We start from the raw sequence: 27,678 nt of genomic DNA on the forward strand, positions 1-27,678 counted from the left end.
CTGATTTACAGGGCCCTTCCTCCAGCCTACAACCACTCCCCCCACCCCAATACCACGCCAACCATGGCTGCTCTGGAGACTCAGTTACATGTAAGATCGGCATACTGGGGTGACCCAGAAAAATAGTGTTCGGTGCCCCATGGGGCTCAACCACAGCAAAACCCATGAAGACCTAGGATGTTTGGACATCTCCATTGCATTTCTTTCCTTAAAACTTGGAATCCCATTGTAAGTAGAACATTAAGTTCAGGGTATTGCCAGGTGTGCAACTAGTCATATGACTAATCTTGAGTTCCGTACTCTCCTTGGTTTTCCATCCTATTAGATGCCAAGCGTGCAGCTCCTTAGAAAGTTTGAGTGGCTCTGAAAAGAGCCTTTGGTTTGTGGCGTTCGTTTTTGCAACTGGTCAAACTCGCTTGGCACAGGTGTACTTGGTAGCAGCCTTGGTGTCCTTGGACCCTGCATGCTTGGCCAGCTCTTGAGGCAGCAATAAGCGCATGGCTGTGTGGAGCTCCTGGGATGCGTCGGTCGAGCGCTTGTTGTAGTGCGCCAGGCGCGACGCTTCCCTCGCGACGCGCTCAAAGATGTCCTTGAGAAACATATTCACAGAGCCCCCAGCCTCGGGAGAGACACCAGTATCTGGGTGACCCTGCTTCGGCATCTCATAGTTGTAGTAAGCTTTCTTGGTGGTGTCTCTTAAGCTTTCTCTACCACCTCGCTTCTTAGGAGTTGAAGGAACATGGTCTTTAGAAGAGGCATCGCTTCCTGCAGCAAGCCCAGGCATGGCCAAAACTGGGTGGAAAGGCAAATCCGAAGACGCAACCTCCTGTTGAGAACTGTGGTATTTATAGGTGTGGAGCTCTAAAGGAGGCTTTTACATCAGCACGTGATTGGATATTGCCGTGTATGTAAATGAGGAGACATCTTTCAGGTTCTCTGATTGGCTAAACAGCAAGCAGCAGTCCAGAACAGTCACAAGCCTCCACCAGAGTATAAATAAGCTGGGAGCTTGTCTTAAGGGAAGCTGTTTCCTTTATAATAGCTTGCTTCTGCAGTGTTGTGTGGATGATTGTGTTGTTCTCCAGGTGAATTTGCAGACCTCATGCCAGGGCAGCTCTGTTGGTGGCATGGGTGTACAGGTGTATTTTGTTGTTTGCTGATTTTTTAAAAAATGGTTGTGGGGTTCACTCTAGGTCTAATGCAACAAGTGCTCTATCAGTGCTACATCCTCAATATCTGTCTCCACTTAATCTTCTCTAAGAAGCTACAGGTAATGTCTGCCATCATTTCTGGAGTCTCACTCTTCACATGCTGAAAGAAAATAAAAAGTGGCTGTGTTCAAGTTCCAAGTCTAAAAGCTCCAGGAAAGGATTTTCCTGACTCAGCTCAGAATACTGATCACCATCTGAGCCACTGTAGTCCTGTGTATGCAGTGCCTATACTCTGATTGGCTGTTTCCTACATCCAACTCTATTCCACTAGTCAATAAGTGCATATCAAACTTTTTTAAGACAAAATAAACTTTAAAATAGAATGGAATAACTCAGTGCGTCCTATTTAGTAAGAGTAATTCACATAGAATGTTTTGACTTATGTCTGCTTGTGTACAGTTAAGCCATCTAACCATCACATCATCTTATTTCTGGTAGATGCATGGCAGAGGCAAGATTCTCTTACTCTGGGAGTCTGTGTTGTGCAAGAGCTCAGTCTAAACCAGTGGTATAGATTCCCATTCAGAACTAAATAGGCTGTTTTACATAATATTATGTTATAGACCTTGCTGGATTCTTGAGATTCTCAGCAGTCTGGCTTTGGCAGAGGTGGCTGGCAGAGGCCCTGGCAAGAGCCTCCTCTAACTTGTGACCCTTTCCATCTTAATCCTACTGACCATGCATGAGTGATTTCTTGGGGAAATTCAGCTCAGAGAGTGAAACCCTCAACTGATTAGTACATACCCATCTTTTTCCAGTAGAGCAAGTGGAGCAGTGGGGAGGAAGGAGAGGAGGGAAGGATAGGGTATTAGGGAACGAAATTGATCAAATTATGCATGTGCCTGTAGGAATATGTGACAACGAATCTTACCAAATACACCAATTAAAATATCATTAAAGACATGAAACTGGGGATTGGGGATGTAGCTCAGTGGGTAAAGTGCTGGCCTCACATGCACAAGGCCCTGGGTTCAATCCCCAGCTCATACACACACACACACACACACACACATAACCACAAAACCGTGTAAAGGCAAAATGCACCCACTGTAAACTGAGCTTTAGGAAATCAATGATGCATAATTTGCTAAAAGTGGACAAGTGAGGAGGAGAATGACAAACTAATGAAAGCCAGGAGGGACTTCCTGAGGTACTGATGTGCAATGTGGGTTTTTGTTTCTAACTGCTTTGTTTTTACATCTCCCCGCCCTGTTTTTTTTATTTTTATTTTTGTTTCTTTTACAAAAACCAGGACTCCTGTAGGCGGCCTCACTTTCCCTTGGCCTTGTGGTGGCTCTCTGGCATCAGCACCCCTGGATGTTGGGAAGGACAGCGCCCTGCTGGAAGGTGACTTTGCCCAGCAGTTTGTTGTGCTCCTCCTTGTTGCCGATGGCCAGCTGCAGGTGGCGCGGGCTGATGCTCCACTTCTTGTCGCGGGCCGCGTTGCCAGCCAGCTCCAGATCTCAGGCCCTCAGGTATTGGAGCACCGCCGCCAGGTAGACCGGGGCGCCGGCCCCGACCGGTTTTACATGGCTGCCCTCAAGCCCCTGGCCGTGGACTCCGCCAACAGGGAGCTGCAGCCCAGCGCCGGAGGAGCGCGGAGGGGCGCGTCTTAGCCCAGGCGCCAACCTGGCCGCATGGCGCCCTCTAGTGATAAAAGAAAGTGAGAGGTGATAAGGGACTGGGAAAAGGGATAGGCGGGAGCCTGTAGTTGGCTTTGTAATTTAAAAGTCTGGCCTCTTGAAAGTGCCCCATCCAAAAGAAGTAAACCTGGGGACAGTCTCCTATGTTCTTTCATGGACCAGACTTTAGTGCTGTCAATACTTCATTTGACACAAGTTTCACAGGACTCCCCTTGTGAGGTACTAATGCTTGCCAAGTGCACCCGCTGCCCTGAGTCCTGTTACCAGGACTTGAACAAAGACGTTTTCAGAACCACTTTAGTTTTGAAAACTATACTTCTAGTCACTGGGTCTCTGCCAGTAATTCCTTGGTGGTGGTGATAATGCAATGGCTGTGAATTACCCAATCAGCTCAACACTGAGGGCCGAGAGGTAAATTTCCCCCCATCTTTGCCATAGTTTACCTTGTAAATGAAATTTTTTTTCAGTCTTTCAGTGTTACAGTTGCATAGCACTGTGTGCGTGTGCTTCATGGTCCCACTTACGATCCAATACCCACCCCCTTCCTTTAATTTTTTTTTACTTGTACTTTCATCCTATGTTCGAAGGCTTCTTTAGTGTTTAAACTCTCTTCATAATGTTCTCAGCCTTTTGGGGTACTTTAATTTACATTACCTAATTTCTCTATACTTTGGGGAATTTGAGATAAATCTTCATTCTCTATTTGTGCTAGTTATGGGTGAGACTGGAACTTTTCTGCTTCTGGCACATGAGGTCTGCTAAAGCTACATGCTCTGCAACTGAGAAGCACTGCAGTTTTTAATGATAAGATACCCTGTCTAATGTTGCAGCAGGCCTCAGCAGTTCAAATTTGCATCTCGAGAATTGGATATATAAACCCCACAAACAAGAAAGAATGAGTATAACAAAATATGTTGAAGAACAAGAACAGAACTCTTATATTTCAAAAACTAACTAATGGCAATTTTTTTTTTCCAGCTGAACCTGCTGCTCAAGGGGTTTACATAGCATTTGGGTCTCTGCCATTAGTCCAAATTTATGCTGATTAGGGTTTGAATGAAGTGCCAATGGTATTGGTCCAAACTTATGCTAATTAGGGTTTGGAACTATACTAACACTATTGGTCAATTCTCAAGTCCAGACTTCCCCACTTCCGTTTTCTCACTGCAGGTCAGGAAGCAGGAGATTGGGGTCCTTGGATGGATCTGCATAGCTGCACAGAGTGGGCATATGCAGCAGGTGTCCACGCCATGCCCAGGCCTGGTGGAGGAAGGATGACGGATGGGTGGCCTCGGCTCCCCTCAGCATTGGTTTGCAGTGCCTCAGACCTACAGCGCCTGCGTGGTGGGTTGCCGCCTTCGCCTGCGCTCCAGCCCACCTGGACCACCCCTCCACTGCTCTGTTGCCGCTTCTTGGCAGGAACCAAATGGATGGCTGTGCTCCTTGACAGTGGGGGGACATATCATCATTTTCATTAATGTTTGCAACCTCTTGGGGTATTTGGTTTAATATTACATAAGTCCTCTATATTTTTGGGTTTTTTTTTAGAATTTTCTCACCTTACTGAGGCTGTGAGTCCCGTAGTCATGGAGGGCTTTTTTTCAGGATCGCTTTTCTCCCAAAGTCAAATAATTTCTGCTTCAGCCAGGATTGGCTCCAACAACCATTGATCACGAGTGGGTGGGTATATGGCCAGGAGTGGACCAGAGTCATTCCTCAGGGTCTTAAGGAGGTCAGTCTTAAAAGCAACTGAAGATGAAATCTAAAGGTTTAAGTGCCATGGGCAGAATCTTTTGAAAACGCTTTTGGTACTGAGGCACTTGGGTACTAGGCCATGCAGTTGCATTTTGCTTTCTGAGTGGTTGAACACCATCCCATCAGATTAGCCTTTTTTTCAATTAAGTTTTTAAATTTTAATTAGGTATATATGACAGCAAAATGCATTTTGATTCATTGTACACAATAGCAGCACAACTCTACATTTCTATGGTTGTACAAGATGTAGCATCACACCATATGAAGAGTCATACATGTTTCTAGGGTAATGATGTCCATCATTCCACCATCTTTCCTGCCCCTATACCCCCTCCCAACTTTCCCTCCCCTTTGCCCATCCATCTGGGTCTTTTATTTTTCCAGATGAATTTCATGATTTGTTGGAATAACTTTCAGTTCACAGCTAGTAAGTACGAGCAGCTCAGAGTGCTAGGAGAACCTTCAATCGTAGAGGCCTCACAGGAACACCTGCAGGACGGGGCTCTCTGCTGTAGCGAGCGTCAGTGAAACCACATCCTCAGCACTTGTGGTCAGCATTGCCAAGGTACCAGACCACCAGGTCAGGAAACCGAGGGTCGAATGCTTCGAGGCATGAAACTCCCCGACTCATAAAGTCCCCTCCCTTAGGGACAAAGACCCTTCCAGACCGCCTTCCATCATGACAGCAACATTTAGTGCTTCCTCATAGTGCGGCTACATCAGGCATAAGATGACTGGCTTATAGATGTTAAGGTGCTTACGTGTGGTTGGCGGGCACGCCCTACCTGAACCCCATAACAGCTGTATGCGTTCCAAAATTAAATGGGCTTGAGCTTATTGAATGTCGACTCTGGTTTCTCGTCAGCCAGCTCTCGCCAGCTCCCAGTGTCCGTGTGTTGACTTGACACTGTGTCTCTACCCCCCCGCGACTGAGGTAGCTGAGTGACCATCGACCACACCAGGGACATAGGAACACATACAAATGATTGCTTTTTTTATTTCTATAAGAAATAGTGTTTGGATTTTAATTTGAATCACATTGAATCTGTATAGTGTTTTGGGTAGTTCAGCCATTTTGACAATGATTAATTGCACCTATCCAAGAGCATCAGATTAGCCTTTCAATGACTCTGCTGGGAGCCATTAGCCAAGTAGGTATGACAATTTCCTTGCCAGCGTACCCCATGTTGCTTAGTGGAAGGACTCGTGGAAATAGGACATTTTGCAGTGACATTGCATGTAGGTGACCTTGCTCAAGGACCAGGGCGGATCCGGGTTTAGGGTGTTCCCGGTTTAGGATAATCGGGTTTAGGGCGTTCCAGGTTTAAGGTTATTCCTGCTGGGAATAGGGCGTATCCTGCTGCCTGAGTTCCCCTTGAGTTCTCATGGGATTCAGACAGTATTTTTTGGGAGACAGAAGCCCAGTGGGGGTGGATTTGGGCAGAGAACGTGTTTGTAGAGTGCCGGTGTGAGTTCGGGAATAAAGAATTGCTGTTTGAATCTACAAGCTGTGTGGTGGCTCGTGATTTTGTGCCCAGCCAGACTGCGGCAGTCCAGCATTAAGGATTGCCATTTTCTTGATTAAGAACCTACTGTGCGAAATTGTATTGAGTGATTTGAATGAATAAAGCATTTAATCAGAGCATAAACATGAGGACATTCTTTCTTTCTCCCTTCAACTACACAAGTCGCACCTTTGCCCATCACTACACCTCCGTACCATGTGCCTTCAGGGATGGCTCCCAGCATAGGAACTTGGGGTCCCACTCAGGCCCCAACAATAGGCTAACTGCACATAGCATCAAATCCAAATCAAGAGACCAAAAAGCATTCCTTTTATTTTCATCCTGAAAATCATTCAGAAATGTTGATTCAACAATAATCAGAGATCATTATTTCTAAAAAAAAAATATGAACATCACTGTGGTATATTTAAGAATGTTTAAAACAAGCTTTTCTGCTATACATATTTTATATTTTAGTAGTTTCACATTTAACAATTCTTTATAGCAGATTCTTTTTCTTATTTTCCAAAAAGCTCATTTTAAGAATTGCTTACTTAACTTGTTTCTACAACATGCTGGATGAAATGAGTTAACTTACTAGTTCTTCCATCCACTAAAACTGAAACCTTATTTTCCTCTTTCAATTGATTTGTCTATGTCCACTATACTTTCAATGATATTAATAATAAGCTTTCTCACTAATAGTTCCCATCTGTTCTCTGAGAAAAGAAGCTTGAAGAACTCTGGCTGCTAATACAATACTGAAGCCAAACCGTTGTCAGGAGCTGTGGACCCAGCCAGCAACGAGCAGGGACCTTGCCTAGGAGGAGCCGGCTATACCTGTACTCTCCAGAGGCACTGGGAGCCAGGGCACAAGGACAACGTGTCCAGGCCTGGGGTGGTGGCTGGCTCCACAGAGCACTGCAGCCCCCTACCCCAAGTGGCCCCACCACCCCCTGAATCTCCCACTGCCCCAGAACAGCAGGAAAACAAAAGCAGGACATACTAGAATAGAGATTTCAGGACTGACCAATAGCAGTGATACCTGCAAGTCCTGATTAGCATAAATCTGAACCAATACCATCGGTGCTTTTTCAAATCCTATTTAGCATAAATTTACCAATAGTAGTTGGTAGTTTTTCAAAACCTGATTTGCATAAGTTTTGACCAATAGTGTTGATCCAAGAGTTATATAAAGCCCTGGACTATCCTGTTATAGGGGTTGACTTTTTATATGGGTTGGAGCAAGAATATATGAAAAAAAAAGTGCAGGTAGGGAACTAAGAAGCAGGAAGCAAGTTCTAGGGGTTTGCAGAAAGGTTGGAGAGTATTGTTGTAATGGGTGAGTGGTGTGTATTTGCTCTTCAATGGTAGTGAGAATGTGGGCTTCAAGTCAGCTGGGGGTAGCAGACACATACCCTGCCTTGGTCAGCTAGTAATTTAACATGTCCTCCTGGTTGCAGAGATCTAAGCTTTCACATACCTTGTTTGCCATCAAAAGCAGAGAGTTTTTCAAGCTTCAGTTTTAGTTATCTAAGTCACAAAATGTTTGCAAAAGTGGTTTTTAAAAAAGCTTGCATAAGATTGCCTGTAAGTTAAAAAGCATACCTTAAAATGCAAATGTTCGTTCAATGAGTTCCACTTGAACTTAGTACTTATATATTTGAGTGACAGGTAAAACTGGCAGTAGTCCTAATATGGCCACCTGTTCTTGGCCAAATACCTAAAATTCCTGAAAACAGTTGTCATGGGTAAGGAAATTTCAAGGTGGCAGTGATGGCATTTTTTAACAGTAAATCAAGTGGAAGTGTGGAAACCAACATGTTTGGCAGTATTCCCGTAGAATAGGTCTAGATCTCCCCAGAACTGCAGAGGAGGCAGGTCTGTTCTTAATGTGTGGTCTTAGGTTTTCTGCTACATCAGTACAAGTGGTTGGAGGAAGAATGATTCCAGATAGTACAATTTGATGATTTTAAGTTTCTTTTTCTTAGGAAAAATTTAGTGTGAAAATATTTTCCAATACAACGTTTTGGTTGTTGATGTATCACACACTTCTAGAACTTTCCCAATGCAGTCATCTATATTTCCACACATATGAGGATTATGCTTCCCAATCTCCACCTCTGCACTTGAATGATGTAGACAATGTGTCAGTTGAAGTAGATGAAGGAGAGTTAAAGCAGTTAACCATCACTTTCTGGATGTGAGTTGTGTGTGTGTGTGTGTTGGGTGTGTGTGTGAGTGTGTGTGTGTGTGTGTGTGTGTGTGTAAAGTTTTGTTTTTTGAGATGGGGCCTTGCTAAGTTGCTGAGACTGACCTTCAATTTGTGATCTTGTCTCAGCCTCTGAAATTGCCGGGATTACAAATGGGCAACACCACCTCTATTGGGAAAGTTAGTCTACAGAGGGGAGGACCTTAAGGACATAGACTTGGGAATGTCAGGGGATATGGTGCAGCCTGGAGAGGGAACTGTAGCCTGGGCCAAAACTCCACCCTAAAGGATGGAGGAAGGAAGAACACAAATACCTGCGTAAATCACACCCCTGAGACAGAGGCTCCTGTGCACTCCAAAGACTGAGACCAGCCAAAATAACAGAGAATGCCCTTTCTGCACCTCATCCCACCACCACCAGCCTCTGGTGATAGGCAACCATCAAGTAAGCATGAAGAGCTGCAGAGGCAAGGGATCTCTGAGGAGCAGCCCAAACCAGAGACAAAGCCAAGCAGGACGATGAGCGTGAGGTTAGGTAAGGAGTGGGAAGCTGCTGGTGCTTAACTACAACCAACTTCACATACAGCTGACTGTCTGCCAAGAAACATAAACTCCAGGTTAACGAACTGTTTACTTCAGTGTCTACTGTTTCACACAATACATCTGTCTCTCAACAAAAAAATTACATGGTCTTCACAACACACTAAATACAACATAGATGTTAGAATTATCAGGCAGAACAAATATAATGATAATTAGTATGTTAAAGGCCCTAATGGAAAATGTATATAACATACGAGATCAGATATTTGAGGGCACATCAGCAAGATGGCAGAATAGAAAATCCCAGTCCTTTTACTGCCAGAAAAACAGACAGTTATCCCCAAATGACAATAACTCCAGAGAGCTCAGAAGTCCAGATGCAAAGCTGCCGCAGTCTGGCTGCAGCAAAATAACCGGGGGGTGACAAGCAACTTGTGTAGATTGATACAGCAGGAGTGGGAGCCGTTTATTGCAGGACAGGAGGGGTATTTATACATTCCACACAGCTTATCTAATTAGCATAAACTAGATACATCAGTCAACCAATCAGGAATCTCCACACTTAATGGCTCGCTGGCGTTACTTCACAAACCACTCCCTCTGGCAAAATGCCAGGCGCCATGGTGACTTGTTTACAGACTCTAACACAAAGCTACAGAAATATAGTGGCACCAAAGTGAACAACCAATAGGTAACATCAAAAATTATCCACAGCTCCACAAACAAGCGAACAGCTGTGGCTACCTGCACAGTGCTATTCCCAAGCATGGCACAGCCAAGAGGGATCCCCTCTGCCCGTGATTCCCCATCACAGAGGAGACCCGGCCAAGTTATCAGCATCCCCAGCCTTTCCTGGCACGGCCCATAGGACTTCTCTGTTCCCCCATCTAGATCCCTGGGTGAACCTGTGCAACCTAGATATCTGCAGATGGCTGAAAACAAAAAAGGGTGAAACCAGTCACATGGTGAAACCCACTATGGTCCCCAGTATCCTGCTGTGCCAAGCACTCCAAGAGTTTTTGCCACTAAGTACCTCCACAGCCATTGCCACTGCCACAGACCCCACACCCTCCTCATGTCTTTCATTGCTGAGGATGCCACAGCGCTCAGAGTTGCACACCACAGTGGTTTGTTCCACAGAGGGGCCAGACAGCTCTCACCTCTGCGAAAGTCAACACATAAATCAAGACAGATCTAAATAGATAGGTGTTCCACCATCATGGATCAGCAGATTCGACATTGTGAAAAAAGTCAATTCTCTCCCCTTGACTGATATCCAAAAAATAATTCCAAAATTTATAAAAGAAATGAGATTAGCCAAAATGATTCTGAAACAGAGCAGGGTTGGAAGGCTCATATTCTCTGATTTCAGGACTCTAATTGTGTTCTCTACAGAAACAGAACCACTAGATTTGTTACAAGGAATTGACTCAAGTACTTATGGAGGCTGAACGGTCCCAAGATCTACTGTCCACAAGCTGGAGACCTAGAAACCTGGTGGTGTAATTCAGTCCAGTCTGAAGGCTGAAAACCAGAGGAACTAACGGAATAAATCCTAGTCTAAGGGCAGGAGAAGATGAGACGTCCCAGCTCAAGCAGTAAAGCAGAAAAAGAAATGGGGGAAATTCTCCCTTCCTCTGCCTCCTCTTCTGCTTTTTCTTCTACCCTTTGGTGGATTGAGTGATGTTCACTCACATTGAGGATGACAATCTGCTTGAAACCATTATTCAATGCTAATCTCACCCACAGACATCCTCACAGACACAACTAGAAATGATGTTTTAACCAGATACCTGGACATCCCCTCATCTAGTCAGGCTGAAACACAGAGTTGACCATCACGGAGACTTGCTGGACTCAACACAGTGCAACACTGACCCCGGGGACGCCTGAGTCGATGGCACAGCACAGAGACCAGGCAGACACTGTCAACTGACCTTGGACAAAGGGCAAAGGTCATTCAGAGAAGAAAGGCAAGTCAATGAGGAAAAATCATTCTTACCAGTAATCGATGTGGGCACAATTGGGTATGTACAGGCCAATCAATGTGCCTATAGACACCCCTCACTCATTACATAAAACAAGCCGAACCTGGTCATGTATGGGGCTAAGTCTAACTGTAAAACTGTCACTCTTTCAGAATGAAACATAGGATGGGCTGGGGATGTGGCTCAAGCGGTAGCAAGCTCTCCTGGCATGCGTGTGGCCCGGGTTCGATCCTCAGCACCACATACAAACAAAGATGTTGTGTCCACCGAAAACTAAAAAATAAATACTAAAAAATTCTCTCTCTCTCTCTTTAAAAAAAAAAAAAAAGAATGAAACAGGAGAACATCTGCAGGAGCTGATGGTGGTCAGTGAAGCTTTGGCTACAGCCCCAAAACATCAACATGAAAGGAAAATGCTGATGAGTTAAGGGCAGGCAGCCTTGAGATGCACTTTCAAAGAAGAGAGAAAAGGAAAGGAAAAATGGCAAGTTGACAATGGAGAGGCCTGGCAGGCACGGCCTTTACCAGGTGATGAAGGTGAAGGCCGGTGATGTCACGTGGATATCACGTACACCCTGGTGGGATGTGGCCTTTATGACTCTACTTCCCCAAATCCGTAACTGCAGTTAAGTCATGAGAAAAGCAAACCAGCTCGCCGTGGGGAACAATGAAAGGCCACTGGCCATCACTCTTCAGGACACAGGTCATCAGAAGCTCAACAGAAGCAGTCACAGAGCAGGGAAGACTGGGGAGGTGTGACAACTAAACACACCGTGCTACCCCAGGTGGGTTCTGGAACCAAAAAGGGAAAAGGTGGAAAAACCCCAAAGAAGTCTAGGTTTCAGTTTTAATTGCCTGTTTCTTATTTTTGACAAATGGACATAATAATATAGAATGGTAAAAGTGAGAGAGACATTTATGAGAACTCTCTTGTAGTTACCTTCAAAACTTTCCTAAAAATTAAAATTATTCTAAAATAAAAACATTTATACTATTAGAATGCAGGGTAGAGGTTCCATTGGGGCACTGAAGGAATGAAAGGGACCATGAAGGGGCTTATTAAATGATAATGGTGGTGACCTGCTAACTCTGGGAGCTAGTTATATGTGTGTATTACTTTGAGAAAATTACATACAGAGAATACTTAATTGTGTATATTTTATAATTCATTAAAAATTAATCTAAATGAGATGATGTCATTAACTTTCCTGTAAGTATTTTTTGGCTCTACAATTCAGAATCCTTTGGTAGTGAATATTACATATTTTGAAACAGAAGTTCCTTTTTGAGCATGGGATGATGCATCCACGTGATTTCACATTTAAACCTATGAAAGCAATGGTAGAAAGCAAACAGAGAAACAGAAACAGAGCAGAGTCCTAGTAGCCATGCTCTCCTGACCCTCTTTCCTTCCTGAAGAAACCAGAGAAATGCTTTCCAGGCATCCTCATAGCAACAATTTGAATACTATTGTCTTTCTAACAGAAAGGATTTCAAAAATATTAATATACTTTTTTAATTGCTATTTAAAATGAATGTTGGAAAACAATAACAACAAGATGTCTATCTTTCACTATTCTAGCACACCAAAAAATTTCAATTACATCTGTTCCCCATGTCAATATTTTAATCCCACTTTTTAAAATTTGGAATCATATTACAAATGGAATTTGAGGCAGATCTTTTAGATATTTTTCTTTTGCATCATAAAACCTTGAGAGCAGAAGAGAATCTTGAAATATTCATTTAGTTATGCACATTCAGAATACTGTCATCACATACCCATTTCTTGTTGGGCTACTTTTAAAGAATCAAACTAAAGGAAACCACAGTGGCTTCTCTTTAGAAGATGTCATTCGGGGGGAACAAATGAAAGAGCAGAACTTTACTTAAAGTAAGACAGGACACTGCAGGTGACTGAATCTGCCTGGAATGTGCCAAAGGCAGTTTAGGGGAGAGAATGTTTGCATACTTTCTTTTTTTTTTGGGGGGGGGGGTATATGTACCGTGGAACACATATGTGCAAGACCAGCAGCTTGGGAAGCCAGGATTATCCTCAACGGCTGAGGACAGACCCCCAAGGCCCAATGCCTGCAGAGACTTAGGGCTTGCAGGTGCTCTGGTCACAAGGGGCAATGACACTAACGAAGAAACAAGTCCACAGAAGGGAGGAGGAGTGGGGAGGAGAGAAAGCCGCCGGGTCCTGGGGAAGCAGTGATGGCGACATCGGAGTGTAAAGCAGGGCAGGCTGGGAGATGCCGTGATAAGCTGTCCCTGGGGCACCAGGGCAATGACCCTGCAACTGCTGAGTTAGCAACAGTGCCAGGCGCAGTGCCAAACATGGAGCAAAGCGAAGCAGATGGAGATGGAGAAAAGCCCAGGCCCCATGAAGACTGCTTAGCCATCCAGCAGCCAGCAGAACCACTCAGCTCTCCGAGGTGTGGAGGCAGCCCTTCATGGGACCAAGCCCATGGGCACCACCACCAAGCATGACGGACCCAGGCAGGGAGCCTGTTCACCCCACTGAGACAGGCAAGGCCGGGGAAGAGCAACCCTTTCAAATACTGCAGGTGTGTTTAGTTAGGATTCGTGGTAAGAGGTCACCTGGCTTCTTATGATTTCCGGACAGAAATGCGGCAACCCGCAAAGTAAGCCTGAGTTCACTCTTGCCGTCGGCTCTGCACACCGCTCCTGAGCAGCCAGGAAGCAAGCAGCTCTGCTGGACAAGAACTCAGTACAAACACAGGCGCTGATCAGATTTGAAAGAATGTGGGAATAACGACGTGTCTGCTTGAAAGAGTCCTCAACCTTCCTGTGCCCTAGTATCTGGGTCCTATAAATAGTATTCTCGGTCACCACTCTGAGCCTGTTGATGCATTTGGGTCCCTTCCCATATCTATCTGTATGAGGACAAGGACACATTTACATCCAACCGTTGTGTGCCAGCATCCTCCTGTGCCACTCTATAAATGGCACTCATTCCCAGGACTAGTCTTGAGAACCACAAAAATAGTGGAGCTCCCAGTGCCAGACTGGCCTGAATTTTCAAGCAACGTCGTGAAGAAGGATCCTATCCAGGGTCTCCATACGCTTGGCCTCCCTGCGTCGGTCCGGTCCTGAGGCTTGCAGAGGTACTTGGGGCAGCGAGGAGGAGTCCCTGGAAAAAAAGTGTCTTCACTCTGCTTTAGCGGTATCTGGCTTAGGTGGAACTGGTCCTATTTCATACTTTAAAAAGGAAAAATTGACTTTATATCTCTAATATTTTATCTTGGAGAACTCTTGCCCACTGAGGGTGACCTAAATGTCACCAACCATTCTCTGGGAGACCTTAAATATTGAGCAGGGAGATAGGAGAATGGACGCTGCTGGTTCATGTCCCCTTGGTTTTAGCAGGGAGCCATCGGCAGCTAAGACACGGCAGCATCTGACCCTGTTTCCACTCAGTGTCTGTGAATAACCTACCCATGCTTACCCAAGCCAGGATGGTTTTAATAACTAAACACAAACATCCTCACTGATACAAACTTAAAAAAAAAAAAAAAAAGCACTTTTTCTCAATGTGAAAAAAAAGGAACTCTGCATCATCGGTTATGAGAGGATGCACAGGGAAGGCACCGTGGCTGCTTTACTCCATGGGTTATTAACTGCAGAATTAAAGTATCAAGAAAACCATGAAAGAGGCACAATACATCAAAATGCAATCTGCCCACAAAAGTGAGTTGGAGAAGAGCGGACGGCCCTCTGAGACTTAACCTTTTTCATAATTAAGTAGATGTGAATGAAAATACACTAAGTACTCAAAACAAACTTGTCAACAAAATAAAGAGAAGTAGGAAATAAGATTGGTAAAAGATGAAGTTAAAAAATTATAAAGTCAAATGACAATCTATCTTTAAAATAAGTAAATTAAGGGATGGGGATGTGGCTCAAGCGGTAACGCGCTTGCCTGGTGTGCGTGCAACCCAGGTTCGATCCTCAGCACCACATACAAACAAAGATTTTGTGTCCGCCGAGAACTAGAAAATAAATATTGAAAAATTCTCTCTCTCTCTCTCACACTCTCTCTCTTTAAAAAAAAAAAAAGATATTGTGTTCACCTAAAACAAAAAAATAAATACTTAAAATAAGTAAATTAGCCAGTCTCGGTGGCACATGCCTGTAATCCCCATCTGCTCTGGGGCAGTCTCCAGGAGGATTGTGAGTTCAAAGCCAGCCTCAGCAACTTAGCAAGTCCTTAAGCAACTTAATGAGATCCTGTCTCTTAACAAAAAATTAGAAAAGGCTGGGGATGTGGCTCAATGGTTAAACCCCCTGGGTTCAATCCCTAGTACCAAAATAAAATAAAATATAAAAACAAAATCAGTAAATTACTAAGTGGCCCAATGAAGCAGAAAGAAGTATATACACATCATTTCAAAAGTAAAAAAGAAGCCAAAACCTCAGATATGGATAAAAATGAGTATATTATGAAGAGATAATTTGACAAAACATTTGAATATTTTGCCAAAGCATTTTACATTACGTTTAAAATGGATTGACCTTCAACATAATGAAAATAGTCAATATTGATCAAGGAAAATGTAAACACCCTTACTTAAAAGAACAATACAATGAAGGAAATTGAGAAAGTTATCAAAGAACTCTCCTCAAAATGGCTTTAAGCCTACGTAGTTTTATAAATTAACACTTTCAAGTCTTTAGATAAAAAGAGTCATTTAAAAAATAGCAGTTCATCATTTTCAGGGTGTAGGGCTTAAGGAAAGTGTCTCTTTCTCTTTGTGAATTGGGCATGCGCCTCATCTCCACACCTGATGTTCACACAAAGCAAAATCATACCGAGCCAGACCACATGCCGACACAGCAGACCAAGCCCTGAATAAACTGTTAATGAATCAAAGCCCACTGTAAAAGAATATCAAGGAAAATATTGCTCGACATTAAGAAATGTTAATATAATTCATAATATTTTAACAGCTGAAAAGATTATCTCACTGTTAAATAGATGGCAATAAGCTATTTGAGGAAAGTGGATTAATTTGTGTGCACATTCATGTTACAACAATTCATAGGGATGAGGGAGGGCACAGATCTTTCTGCCAGCTCACAGTCGCCTCTGTTCTGAAGCCATTAGGAAACGTGAATGGTGATTCTTCCTCAAACCGTCAAGCAGGGAAAGGTGCCTGAGAGTCTCTGACGCGGATGCTATCCAGAACACCCAGACAACCAGTCCCGCAGGCCACCATGGTGTGGTGCTTACCTCTCAAGGAAACCGGGGCTTCCAGGCTCATGGCCTCTTGGAAGCCTGAGCTCATCATTTTGCTGTTTGGGAACTTGGCCTTTGGTCCGAGAGCTGACAACTGGATTACCCGATGCGTCCCTCCTGCTCTGATGCTAGAGGATCCATCAGGGGAGGAGAGAGGGGACAAAGAGGAACGTGAAAGGAGAGGATCAAGACCCCTTCCCAAGTGCTCCGCAGGTCACACCTAAGCCAAAGAGAGAAGAGAAACTTTGAAATGGGTGAAATGTTGAACACATTTCAAGTAAATGTCTTACTTTTCACCTTTACAAAAGTGCACCCTCAGAGATGGACACTTCTCACCAAGTGGCACATTCCTGTATGTCGAGCCACCATACAAGTGTCAAGAGCTAAGATATCACCAGTCCCCATCCAAGCACGACTCCCACCACTGCCCGAGGAAAGTCACTAATTTGATTATTAGCAGGATATGTTCATTTTGTCTGTTTTACAAAATGCACTTTTTGTTTTCTTCTCCTCGTGTTGTATCGTGAGAACCATCGGTGCTCGTGTGCATCTAGGTCTGTCTATCCTTGTTGCAGGGTGAGTGGACCGTGGCTTATTTATTTATTCTCTTCTTTCCAGATAACTTAGTTCTTTCCTCTTTGGGCCACTCTTGGTAGGGCTCCTATGAACATAGCTGGGCATGTTTTTGCAAATGTGTGAAATTCTAAACAAAATGTCTGAGTTGTGGAAACCGCCCACTTAGCTTTAGGAGACCTCGCCAAGTGGCTGTCCAAAGTTCTAACTTACACTCACATTCCTAGTGTACAAAGTTCCAACTGCCCCACACCTGTGCCAACATCTGCTGTTGTATTTTATCCATCCTGTTAAGTGGGTCATGGTATCTCATTTGAGCTTCGATTTTCATTTTTCTAGTAACTGTTGAAGTTGACTGCATTTTTTATACAGATGGGCAACTTAGATTTCTCTTTTTTGAAGTCCCTGTTTGAGTCATTTGCCCATTTTTGTATTTGGTTGCTTCCCACCCCCTTTTTTTTTAAAAAAAAAAATGTCCTGTATATAATTTTCCTGTTCACTTTACTATCTTTCTCTTTTCTTCTTTGAGTTTTCTAAGAATCCTCCTTTTCAATATATTGTCAATATCCGGACAGCAGATGTGTTCTCATATTAGCGTCACCCTGTGGGCCTCACCCTCCATTTTCCTTAAAACATCTCACAAAATAGCCTGTCGATCAGCATTGGGAGATTCTCTTCACCTGCTGAATCTCCCTGTGGCTCTGGTCCTGTGGTTCTAACAGGGCTCTACATAGGGTGGGGACTTCTCTAAAAAAGTTGAGGCAAACAGAATATGCTATGTGTGGAGATGACCTGGAGGATAGGTTTGAGGTGTCGGAGCCAAAACCGATTTCCGTTGGACCAACGGTGAGGGAGAGTCTGGGGAAACTAAGGAGAACATGGAGAAGGCAGAATGACCTCTCTAGGCTCACAGGAGCTTCCCTTGAAGTCCTACCTTTCTGGGCCTTGCTGTATCCCTTCACACCTTTAGCAGTTTCCTCCCCCATATAAATTGTCATTTCCCCTGAAAATGCCTCTCTCCCCTCCCTGGGATTTTCACTACCTGGTCTCAACATTTCCCTGTGCCCACATTGTTGCCCGCACATCACAGTAAGAGCTTTCCAATTCTGTCATATCTCCCTGAATTCTAGCTAACCTCATTCACTTAATCTTTTCCTGGTCATTTTCTGGTTTTAATCTGGAGTTTAGCTGGAATGAACAGATATCTGCTTTGCCTGATGGAAATAATCCAAATCTAAATAGATTTGAAATGCCCTGCTTAATTTTAGCATGTAAATGTTAGTAGAATTAAACCACATAAATAAGCATCATGTTTCACAGCATATAAAAACAATGAATGTTAATTCTCTGGATTACAGTTTTAAAACTGGGGTCTGAGCTGAGTTCTCTGGCATATGGCTGCAATTCCCAGCAGATCTCTGTGTTCATAACCACACCCATGAAGGTATTTATCAGTGATTATTTTCACATAGATTTTATTTATCTAGTACTTCCCAAAGAGGAAAATTTGAAAGCAACAGGAATTGACTTCTCAGCCTTGTTCAGCAATTGTCAATACAGATGCTGCATGTTGAAATTCCTGGGAGTCTAACAATTAGTGGTATCTGGGCTCCACCCTAGGCCAATTCCTTTGGAATCTCTGGAGGAGGCCCCAGGCACCAGAATATGGTTGAAGGCTCCCTAAGAGGGCAGAACACTCAGCCAGAGTTGAGATCCTCCATGTCTATGGTCAGGAATGTAAAGAAAGAATGGTGATAAGTAAAAAATGTCAAAAAGCCAAGAGTCAGTACTACAGTTAAGTGTGCAGCTCCACTTCCTCAGAGGCGAGTGAGAGTTCTTTCTTTGGCCCACTCCTGGATTTCTGCTCGTCCAAATGTGAGGTAAAAGATCAGACCAAACATGTTGACCGCAGCAGACAAGAAAAATACATTCTTCCATCCAGACTCAGAATCCTGGACATAAGAACATGGCAATCATTAATCTCCCAAGTTCCTCCTCCAGCAGCTACAGAAATCCTCTCTGTTGTGCACTACGATGCTGACCACCAAGAATGTAATGGAAAATGTGCAGGAGACACTTAACATCCTCAGTCAGTAGAGGGTCCATGAAACTGAAGGAAACAAGGTCCCTCTGAATGCACATGGGTTCTGAGTTGGGATGGTCATCTTTTTAACAAAAATAAATCCAATGACACTAACGTTTCCCTAGAATTTGAATTTCAACATTCATGAAAATTTAGTATTACTCCCAATTGTGCCTAAAATGGCATCATCAAGACCCCATGGCTGTGTCCTTGTTTGGGCATCGATCACAACCATCCCTCAGGTAGACATCTCAGGGACACATGGCTTACACTTGGTCTGCCTAAGCGACCCTCCTCACCCAGCCCTAGAATGTCTCAAGTCATTTCCAGCATTGAGGTCACAGCAGGTTCTCAGCAATTGGTTCAAAAATCAACCTGATGGCCAGGCACGGCGGCACACGCCTTGATCCTAGTGGCTTGTGAGGCTGAGACAGGAGGACCGCGAGTTCAAAGCCAGCCTCAGCAAAAGCAAGGTGCTAAGCAACACAGAAAGACCCTGTCTCTAAATATAACACAAAATTGCCCTGGGGATGTGGCTCAGTGGTTGAGTGTCCCTGAGTTCAATCCCGCCCCCCGCCCCCCGCCCCCAACACAAAATTAACCTGATGTAATAAAAACAAAACTTTGCTTTGAAAGTTGACCCTCCTCAGCCTCCATCCCAGCCTGGCTCCTCCTTCTCCCTTGCCTTCCTCTCCTACTCAGGGTCCCCAGCATGGAGCGTACCTCATGGCAGGCTCCTCACCATGCCCAGCATACTCTCCCCCACAGCTCAGTCTCTTCAAACTAGCCTTGGACACTTTATGTTCCCTTTGTGGTTTCAGCCTGAAGAGTCTTGGTGACTCTCCTCCTTCTCCCCTGCCTTCCGTCTCACTGCTCCTATGACACCTGTCGTTCACTGTGCTCAGAACTCAGGACTTCCTGCTTCTCAGCACAGGAAGTCAGACCTGCCATCTGCTGCACCCAAGGGGCCCATTGCCATGAACTGGACAGCCTTTCACTCTCAGAAACCCAGCTTTTGTTTCCTCCCCCTGGGAAACCTGACCTCTGCGTCTGACTTACAGGTGCGTGGATCAGGGAGTACCTGTCACGCCTGTTGCTCCCCCATCAGACCCCACCGACTTAAGAGCACCGTGTGTATGTCCAACGCCTCAAATGATACCTGCCACTTGCAGATGTTCAATAACAATCCCAACCTGACTGATAAGGAATCCGGTGGCCGTGGAGGAGACAATTCCTGCAATAAGGCCGAATCCCCTTGAGATCCCCATGAGGAAGCTTGCGTATCTGTGGAGAAGATGATTTTATGGGTGGATTGATGTGCAAAGTCCCCTGTGTTTTCTGCACAATTCATCTTCAGTGAACCCCTCTCTAATGGCACATCATTGTGCCTAGTGTGGCTTTTCGCTTTCCTAAGGACATCAGGGTGAGATGTATTCACCAACCATGAAATCACCTGCCCCCTGGGTCAATAACCACAATACCAGAGGTCCATTCTCTGGGTGGCTGAGTTTCTCCACCCCACCACTCAGCCTGGCAGGCAGTTTACAGGGCAGGACACAGACTCGGGGACCAAGCCGTGCGGGTTCTAGTCCGGCTCTTGCCTTGTGCAACCACAGTCAGGCCACGTGACCCCTCCTGCCCCAGTCTTCTGCCTGCACTGGGGGCACAGCTGTAAGGATTAGGTGTGCTGGTTTATAAGAAGGTTCTAGCACAGGGGTCGGCTCTCAATGCTCCATCCATGCGTGGTAGCCAATGCAGTCAGCACCCTAGAAACTCCCAAAACAGATGTCTCTGGGTCCTTTCCCAAAGCACACAGTCTAATCTCTGGTCGGGAGCTTGAGAAGCTATTTATCTAAATGATTGCTGGGAGTTTGTCTAAGAATGCTACATCAGGTCATGGTCGTGAACTGCATTGCCAGTTAGTTCCTTCCCGCCTCCGTCTGGTGCACGTCAGTAGCTGGGAAGCTCCACGGGGTGATGGCTGAGGCCTAACGCCTGAGTGCCCGGGAGCAGGGAGACAGGCAGAGCTCCTACCTGGGGGCAATATCCAGGGTGTTGATGATGAAGCCCGAGTCACACAGGTTGCTGGTCCCAGGAATGAGTATCAGCAAAGCGATGGTCATGGTGTAACTGGAGGCCACGAAGGGCAGGGCCACCGCACACAGTGATGGAAGGAGGAGCCCTGGGCAGTGAGGACACCTGTCAGCCCCCTCAGGCCACTGCTGAAAAGGGCCTGCTGCCCTGAACCCTCCTGCCTGTCCTTACCCAGGGACGAGAAGAGTTTCCGCACGGCAATGAGGCTGAGGAGTTTCCTGGACAGAAGGAAATCTGCCAACTGACCTCCTAAAATTGTACAGCTTGAGGCTGCAATAAAGGGCAGGGAGGACAGAACCCCACTCTGCAGGAAGGAAATCGGACAAGTAGTTACAGACGCGAATTTAGCCTCCAGTGTTCAGTCACACAGACCAGCCACTAGCCTGTCCCCATCCTCCTGAGTTGTTTGAGGAAAGCGTGCATCCTTCGCCACACGGGAAGGTGAAAGAAACAGCACCCCTCCAGCTGGTCTCCAGGGAGAGTGTCACTAGTTTCCAAGAGAAGCTTTAGATGCAGGTGGCATGGCAGTGTAGCAGAGTGGTTAGGGCAAAGAGGCTGCAGCAGCTCTGATTGTCAGTCCTGCAACCTCAGGCAAGTCATCCCGCCCGTGTCCCATCTCCACGTCTGTGACATGGGCATCACTGCAGGGCCACTTTCAGACTCAACTTCAAGTTAGAAGCAAAGACAAAATGCAGCAGGAGGCACCGAGCTCTTGTCATGGTCACGAACTGCACACAAGTACAGGAGGCGACTCACCTCTCTGATGTTGACATGGAGCACAGTGCTGATGTAGGTGGGCAGGTACGTTAGGATGATGGTGCACAGCCAGAAATGGCTGAAAAATCCCGTGAAAATGGCCCAAAGCGGCAGGCATCTGACCATAGCCTTTATGGGGACAGATCGTCTAGGAGAACTGGGCTGAAAGGAAATATCTAATCAGCTTGGGGATGGGACAGACTAGAGAACACCTCTATCTGGAGGCCCACACCTGCCCGGGCGCCTCCCCATGGCCCACGGGTTGGGAGGGCCATTGTACCTGCTGGGCCAGAGAGGACACAAGGTGCTCCTTTTCCCTGGCACTTATGCACGGGTGATGCGTAGGGTCATCATAAATCACCGTGAACCACAGCAGACAGCAGACACAGCCCATGCTGCCTGGGAAGTGGGGACACATCAGCCTCCAGGTAGGTGTGTGCACCAGTGGGGGCAGAGTCCTGTGCAGCGTCCTGCCTTGCTCCACCACACCATGTCATTTTAGCATGCCACCTCGAAGGCATAGATTTTCCATTTCTTTCTGCCCATCCTATGAAGCTACTTCCTCCACAGAACCTTTTCAGATACCACCCCCAAGAGCAGATCTGCCTTTTGTCACCAATAGAGCCCTCTACAGATGTCAGGGGCAGGAGCCAACCATTGCCAGCCGACTATTCGTTCTCAGGTTTATAGTAGTATGTGTTTTAGCAGCAACTTTGCACGACACACATTACTGCCTTGCTTGGGAAGATCATAAGAGTCAGGACCAAAGACAGAAAGCACTTATACATACATGAATCAACCTGCCAGGAGGTCAGTGTGGCCAGAATGATTTCCAGCACATTTGCAAGAGTGTTATTTGTATTCAAACCACATCCATTACGGATTCCCAGAGGAAATACTTCTTGATAATACCTGGTTAACGTGTGACACCAAACATCTGGGGTTAGCCTCACTAATGAGAAAGCAACCCAAGCTAGAGCCATCTTTATTGACACCATGTGGCTCTGATAAAAAGAACAATGGTAGAAACTTGTCTCAGTACTGGGCTTTGTCACTGGAATAATATTCTATGGTAAAATACTTTGGGGACTCATGCTCTTTTGATTTGTTCCACTAGTATTCATCCATTTTTTTTAAGATAAGATTCAGACACTCTGATGCCATCAAAGTGATAAATAGAACTTATTATCTAATGACTCCTTGCCTCAAGCATCGCCCAATCTAGAAGGAAAATGAGAAGGGGGCACAGATGACTGCACCCCCCCCCATAACCCGGAGAGGAAATATCAGTCAGGATCATAAAGGAGAGAACAGCTGGATCTGGTGGTGTAGGTCCTGGGAGGCCCCCTGGAGAAGGAGAGGTTTGAATTGAGCTTAGAAAGATTCAGCTTGTGGAGAACAGGTTAACGGCATCACGGGCAGAACAATTATATCACAATGTGAAGACGTCTTGAAGATGTCCTCAACCAGCTGTGACATCTCAGTCACATAGCCCAGGCCTTTTGGATGTGCAGATTCTGAGCAGATGCATGGGGCAGAAGGGGAAGGTTTCCTGCTGACTGGTCAGAAGCTGGCACCAGTGCGGAGTTATCTCCTCTGCCCTGTGCATGGGGTGTCCCCAAAGATTAAGAAAGTTACCAAACCTTGACGTTCTTCCTCATTTTCCACTTAATGAGGATATCTTCTCTTAACATGAGAAGAAGGTGTATCAAAACCAATGCCCAGGAAGGTGTTAGGATCTCAGAGATGATGACTCACCAAAGATGTAGAAGATAAAAGGCCAGCCCAGTGCCTGGGAGATCAATCCCCCGACACAGAGGATGAAGAAGGATCCAAACGCTGCCCCTGAAGGGAACAGGAGAAGACACTTAGGAAATCAGCAAAGGCGAGACTGTCTAGCCCTCTGGACCCTGTCCCTGAGGTGAGGCGGCTGACTCAGCCTTACTGAGTGGTGGGAGCATGGTCCCTGCTCACAGTTCTTCCCATTAACACTGCGAGGTGACTGGCATCAATAAATAATAGTGACATGTCCCTGGTCTTCACTGACTCCCCATGTCAACGCAGCCAGCGCTAAGCCCCCTAGTTTGTCCTAGAAACTCTTCAATTACAGCTCACCAGTATGTCCCACGGCACCATATGAGTTTGGCACAGAAATTAATAAGCCACAGCCCCTGTCCTCAGGACCTTTTGGTCCAGAGGGAAAAACCCACTATCCCAAGTATAGTACACTGTAGACCTTGAAACAACCACAACATATTCCACAGAGTCATGGCAGGAGATACATCTTACACAGCAACATGGCATACACCAAATAGGCAGACAGTTGTCACACAACGACACGCACATGCTTCCAACCAAAGTCTCATGAACCAATACCTAACTTTACCATGGCAAAGCACCCGGCAGCGTCTATTCTATTCATTTTCACTCTTTAGTGATTTTTACCCACTAACTTGACTTTATGACCCCTTAGTGGTCATCATTTATTAATGGGTTATAGAATTCAGTCTCCAACTCAGAAAATGGTCTAGGATAGAAATATGAAAATAAAGCTATAATGTTTTCTATGGAAATACCCATGAGGATAAACTAACAGTGACTATAAGATGGAAGAGTTTTTTATATGAGCCAAGCAATAAGATGGTGGCATGTAGGCAAGAAGACCAGGGTCAGGGAACTCTTCAGGGACAGAAGCCCGTGGAGGAGAGTGCAGGGGAGCAGAGTGAGGATGAGTGGGGACCCTGGGGGACTGAAGCCCGCAGAGCCCTGCTACAGAGGGAGCTAAGTGGAACGCAGGCTGGGACCAGAGGGCAGAGCACCCTCACGGCCTCCTGTTCTCCACTCCTTGATCATAAAGGAGCACTCTGAGGATGCCCAGGAAATGGAGCAGAGATGCTCCATCCGAACTTTAAGAAGATAACTTGGCTTTGATGGGAAGAGGAGCCTGGAAGAAACCAATCTAGAGGACAGGACCAGCTGGGAGCATTTGAAATACAGGAGGTGGGGACAGCACTGACCGACAGGAGAGCTGCTGTGAGGGGATCTCACAGACGTGGCTGCCTGTGGGACCTGGGGGTGAGGAGCTGGAAGGGAAAGCGGTTCTGCAGGGCTGTTCCTCGGGTTGGGGAAAGCAGCGAGGCGGTAGAGGGCCCAGCAGGACCAGGCACGCTGGACGGAGGTCCAGCACCAGGACCAGGGTGCGCACTCTGGACCAGACTGCCAGGCTCAAGTCCCAGCTGTACTGCCTACTGGCTCTTTGCATTTGGGTCTTTATTTCATCTCCACCTCCCTAACTCCCCTCCCCGGAGAAGGAAGTCGCCTCACACCAGAGGGCCGAGGCGAGGACTCCTTAGTGCAGAAAGCAAAGTGGCTCTCATGGCTCAGGCCCTGGGAACTCATCTCCTTGCCGCTCTGAGCTCTGGTGGCCTTGGTTTTCACATCAGTGTCCTTGCTAAAATGGAGTTCAGGTGGTCCACTTGACCTCCTCCATTGTGCCATCCCTAAAGCTCTAGCCTTTCTCCCACAGGGCTGCTGGACTCGGGCTCCCAGGGGCTTTTCTGCTTCTCAGCCCTGGTGTCTCTATCGCACAGATGTCCCCCTCCTTCCGTATGTACCTGGCCATGTTCTTGAATTTTCAGTAGCACTTTCCCCTCTTGCCCAAGCCCTCTGATTTCTAGAGGGAAGGCCACTGAAGGCCGGACCAGTTGGCAAACCTGGGGCGCGTGCCTGCCCTTACCGGAGCCCGCAATGCTGGTGAGCTTGCTTCGTTCCAGTGGAGGAGCCCACTTGGCCCAGATTGTGAACTGGCCTGTCCACGCCATTCCCTGCAACGAAAAGCGGTATGACTTCTGCTCTTTCGCAGAACTGGGAATCTGTACCCCACTCAGAATGAGCAAGCATCTGGATACCTGGGCCATGCCCTGGACTGTCCGGACCACAATGACCAGGATCACTCCGACATCAGCAGCCAGTGGGGTGAAGAGGGTGAGAAGGGAAGAGATGAGCAAACCGGCACCCAGCATCTGCTTTGCTCCAAAGATCCCCGCCAAATATCCACTTGGGATCAGAGTCAGGATGATCCCGTAGCTGATGGAGCTAAAGATGATGCCCTGAGTCTCTGGGCTCCACTGATACACAGAGGCCTGGAAAAAAAGATGAAAGCAAATAAATAAATAAGTAAGAATAAAGAAAACTCCTTGCTACAAGGTCCTTTCATGAAAGTCTATTTATAGTCAGAACCTCCTGGGGTAGGTGAGACCCTACAGTAAAATACCTATGTCTCTCTCTCTCTCTCTCTCTCTCTCTCTCTCTCTCTTTCTCTCTATCTTTAACCTAATTCACATATTCCACCTTTTCACCTCTAGTCAGCTTCTCTTAGAAGGAGAGAAAATCAGAGACCAAGGTCAACAGTCACCCACATGAAGATGGGAAGAAGGAAATGGAAAGAGTGGCCAAGATGCAATTCACCTGTTAACTCAGAGCTTCCTTTAAACTAGTCTGTAAAAGCTGAGTGACACCAACTCTCCTTTGAAAGAATAATATAAACACAAGTCTAATAAACTCTTACAAAAAATAACCCCCTAATTAAAAAGAATTATCAAGTTAGGAAATTAGAGTCTGCCCTAGAAGAGCCAAATTCCGAACACACTTTACAAATGTAGAAGATCACACTTTTCTTCTAATATAACTCAGTGAACAATTTTTGGTTGTCTACTAGATACATGGATGGCATCATATTATAAATTAAATAGACAAAGAATATAAAATAAAAAACATTGTCCAGACACGGTCGTGCACGCCTGTAATCCCAGCGGCTTGGGAGGCTGAGGCAGGAGGATCACAAGTTCAAAGGCAGCCTCAGCAACTTAGTGAGATTCTGTCTCAAAGAAAAAATAAAAGAAAACAGCTGGTGATGTGGCTCAGTGGTTAAGCGCCCCTAGGTTCAACCCCCAGTATCCAAAAAAAAAAAAAAATATTAGAAATATTGTATTCATATAAAATAATCAGAAATAGCACAGGTATATGATTCATGTTAGAATTAATATTTGAGGGTGAAATAAATAAAATGGGATCTTTGAGAAAAGGGAAGAATTACTTGGGAAGGCCCAGGAAGGAAGCAGTCTTTGAACTGTTCTTTGAAGAATGACTATAAATTTTGTATGAAGAGAAAAAGGAAAATTGATTCTTATTGGATAAAACAGCAAAAATAGGCTTGCAGCATTTGTAACGATGCCATGAGATCAGAAACTAAGGGACGGTGGCAGAGTCAGCCCAGACTTTCCCTGGGCCACAGGCAGCAGAGAGGAGAGCACACTGAGACTGAGGACCAAGTTCTAGAGAGGCACAGCCTGTCTGGAGGACGCAGGCGTTTGTCCTCTTGAAAGTCCTGAGCACAGGAAAGCGGTAGAATGGGTGATGGAAAGACTAGAGGTAGGGAGGTAATTACAGTCACTCTGGGTCCAATGTCATTATGAAATCACATTGTGAATTGTGAATTGCAGGAATGACATTCAGTAAAGGATAGTTTGAAGAATAGTTTTTAAAACTGGTAGAATCATGATTCTCATACAAATATAAAATGCACTGTGACACAGATTATATTTAACTCACTGATCAATGAGGGTATCAGTAAGCAGTTACAACTCGTTCAAAGGAAGATTCAAAGAACCACACATATTAAAGTGGGCAGTCATTTTGAAATGGATTTTAAATAGACGGCAAAACTGGTTTATCCAACTGGGTGAGATGGGGGTTGTTGAGAGGAGGAGTGTACAAGGTGACTCTCCACAGGACAGAATTCATTTGCAAAGCTATAGACAAGAAGCATTTGCATTTTTATTCACTGTATATAACTGCAGAGCTGCAAAATAACTTAAGAACAGTGAAAGGTGCAGATATCAAAATCCAATTGGCTAGCCCAGAAGGAGGCATGTAGTCAGCGGTTTTCCACTGAGGAGGATACCCGTAGTCTGTTTGTTCCATTTTACAGTCTTTTACATATTTTCCTACATCTCCTCTACCGAAGAAGAAGAAGAAGAAGAAGGAGGAGGAG

General features: G+C 45.5%; 2 protein-coding genes across 12 annotated transcripts in view; both read right to left on the minus strand.

Annotated features, from left to right (window-relative positions):
- Positions 1-406: 406 nt before the first annotated feature.
- Positions 407-784, minus strand: LOC107149394 (late histone H2B.L4-like). The gene has a single exon (XM_015494187.1). The coding sequence runs from the start codon at positions 782-784 to the stop codon at positions 407-409; it is 378 nt and encodes a 125-aa protein (XP_015349673.1).
- A 14,517-nt stretch (positions 785-15,301) lies between these two features.
- Slc17a2 (solute carrier family 17 member 2) overlaps positions 15,302-27,678 on the minus strand; it is a 19,599-nt gene continuing 7,222 nt past the window's right edge. For 6 of the 11 annotated variants that reach the window (XM_015494093.2, XM_015494094.2, XM_015494097.2 and 3 more), the window contains 9 exons: positions 25,535-25,768; positions 25,363-25,450; positions 23,385-23,471; positions 21,907-22,025; positions 21,627-21,788; positions 21,042-21,174; positions 20,811-20,958; positions 19,970-20,060; positions 17,157-18,645 (listed from right to left, as the gene is read on the minus strand). In XM_015494093.2, coding sequence (XP_015349579.1) covers positions 18,511-18,645; positions 19,970-20,060; positions 20,811-20,958; positions 21,042-21,174; positions 21,627-21,788; positions 21,907-22,025; positions 23,385-23,471; positions 25,363-25,450; positions 25,535-25,768 — 1,197 coding nt within the window. In that variant the 3' untranslated portion in view covers positions 17,157-18,510. Of the gene's footprint in view, positions 16,341-17,156; positions 18,646-19,935; positions 20,061-20,810; positions 20,959-21,041; positions 21,175-21,626; positions 21,789-21,906; positions 22,026-23,384; positions 23,472-25,362; positions 25,451-25,534; positions 25,769-27,678 lie in introns of those variants that run through there. The other 5 variants (XM_015494099.2, XM_015494098.2, XM_015494100.2 and 2 more) reach the window with 5 other exon arrangements.

The sequence above is a fragment of the Marmota marmota genome, unplaced genomic scaffold (genome assembly GCF_001458135.2).
Source record: "Marmota marmota marmota unplaced genomic scaffold, marMar, whole genome shotgun sequence".
NCBI classification, from domain to species: Eukaryota; Metazoa; Chordata; class Mammalia; order Rodentia; family Sciuridae; genus Marmota; species Marmota marmota.

Bases quoted from the DNA above. Each gene is read 5' to 3' on its own strand.
- LOC107149394 (XM_015494187.1), bottom strand. From the start codon at position 784: ATGCCTGGGCTTGCTGCAGGAAGCGATGCCTCTTCTAAAGACCATGTT.